The sequence below is a fragment of the Myotis davidii genome, unplaced genomic scaffold, assembly GCF_000327345.1.
Source record: "Myotis davidii unplaced genomic scaffold, ASM32734v1 scaffold713, whole genome shotgun sequence".
Taxonomy (NCBI): Eukaryota; Metazoa; Chordata; class Mammalia; order Chiroptera; family Vespertilionidae; genus Myotis; species Myotis davidii.
The window spans coordinates 229,343-230,265 of record NW_006285038.1 but is presented as its reverse complement, the minus strand read 5'-3'; the positions used below and the strand labels follow the sequence as shown (position 1 = coordinate 230,265).

Sequence of the window (923 nt, the reverse complement as noted above, 5' to 3'; positions counted from 1 at the left end):
TCCCTCTCCTTTCTGGGTTTTTAGTTGTCATGTTCTCTCATGTATTTTAGTTAACTGTATACATTGACTTCTATCTCCTACTTAATGGGAAATGCTTTTAAGCATTGTATCTTTATTTATAGGCTCCAGTTGCATCTAGAATACTGTCTATCACGTGGTTGGCACCCAATTTATTTTAAGAAAAATATAAACAATTTAAAAATTTTATTCATATTTTTAAAGATTTTAAATGTCTTTAGGGGAAGAAATAATTTTGTTTGTAATATAATGGAATGATGTTATTAAGGGCAGTAACACTTAGTTTTAATACATAGGCCATTTAAACCCCACAATGAAGATTTACGTTGAGAATTTCAGCTGAAAGATAAAACAAATGCACATTGTAGGATTTGTGAATGGCATCACAGATAAAACTGGCCGTGACTTGGCCTTGTTTTATTTCTTTTCCTGTCTAATCTATTACGTTATATATGTAAGGAGTTATAGATAATAAAACGAAGCATAACTGTTTTTACAGGTGTGTATAAAAGCCAGGAAGCTCGCCTAATGTTACACATCTATCTTATTAAAGCACCAGCTCATGCTTCTGTGAAGAAAATGAAGGAGGAAAGTTGGTCTATGGATGGCTTTGTAAGTATAGTTCTTTCAAAGTCTGCCACTGATTTTAATAACAAATTTGTGCTTGGGTCTGTCCTTAAAATTCCAGAAAAGGGTAATATTCTAAATTTTGCTAATTATGAACACACACCCATACATAAAAATGACAAAATTACTCTTCTGAGTATTTTTTTAAAATAAATGACTGAGTTTATTTAGTAATCTAGAGGTTAAGCCTAGGATTTTTGGATTCCGATGAGCTTTGCTTACTCTTTTCATATGAATGTGTACAGAAGCCTGTAGTCTTTTATTGCTCTCATTAAATG

At 31.7% G+C, this 923-nt stretch overlaps 1 protein-coding gene across 1 annotated transcript in view; it reads left to right on the top strand.

Moving 5' to 3' along the window:
* The window catches only part of LOC102765647 (CUB and sushi domain-containing protein 3), a gene marked incomplete at its 5' end in the record, with an annotated part of 698,415 nt that overhangs the window by 687,865 nt on the left and 9,627 nt on the right, over positions 1-923 (top strand). The window contains one exon of the mRNA XM_006755250.2: positions 518-630. Coding sequence (XP_006755313.1) covers positions 518-630 — 113 coding nt within the window. The remainder of the gene's footprint in view (positions 1-517; positions 631-923) is intronic.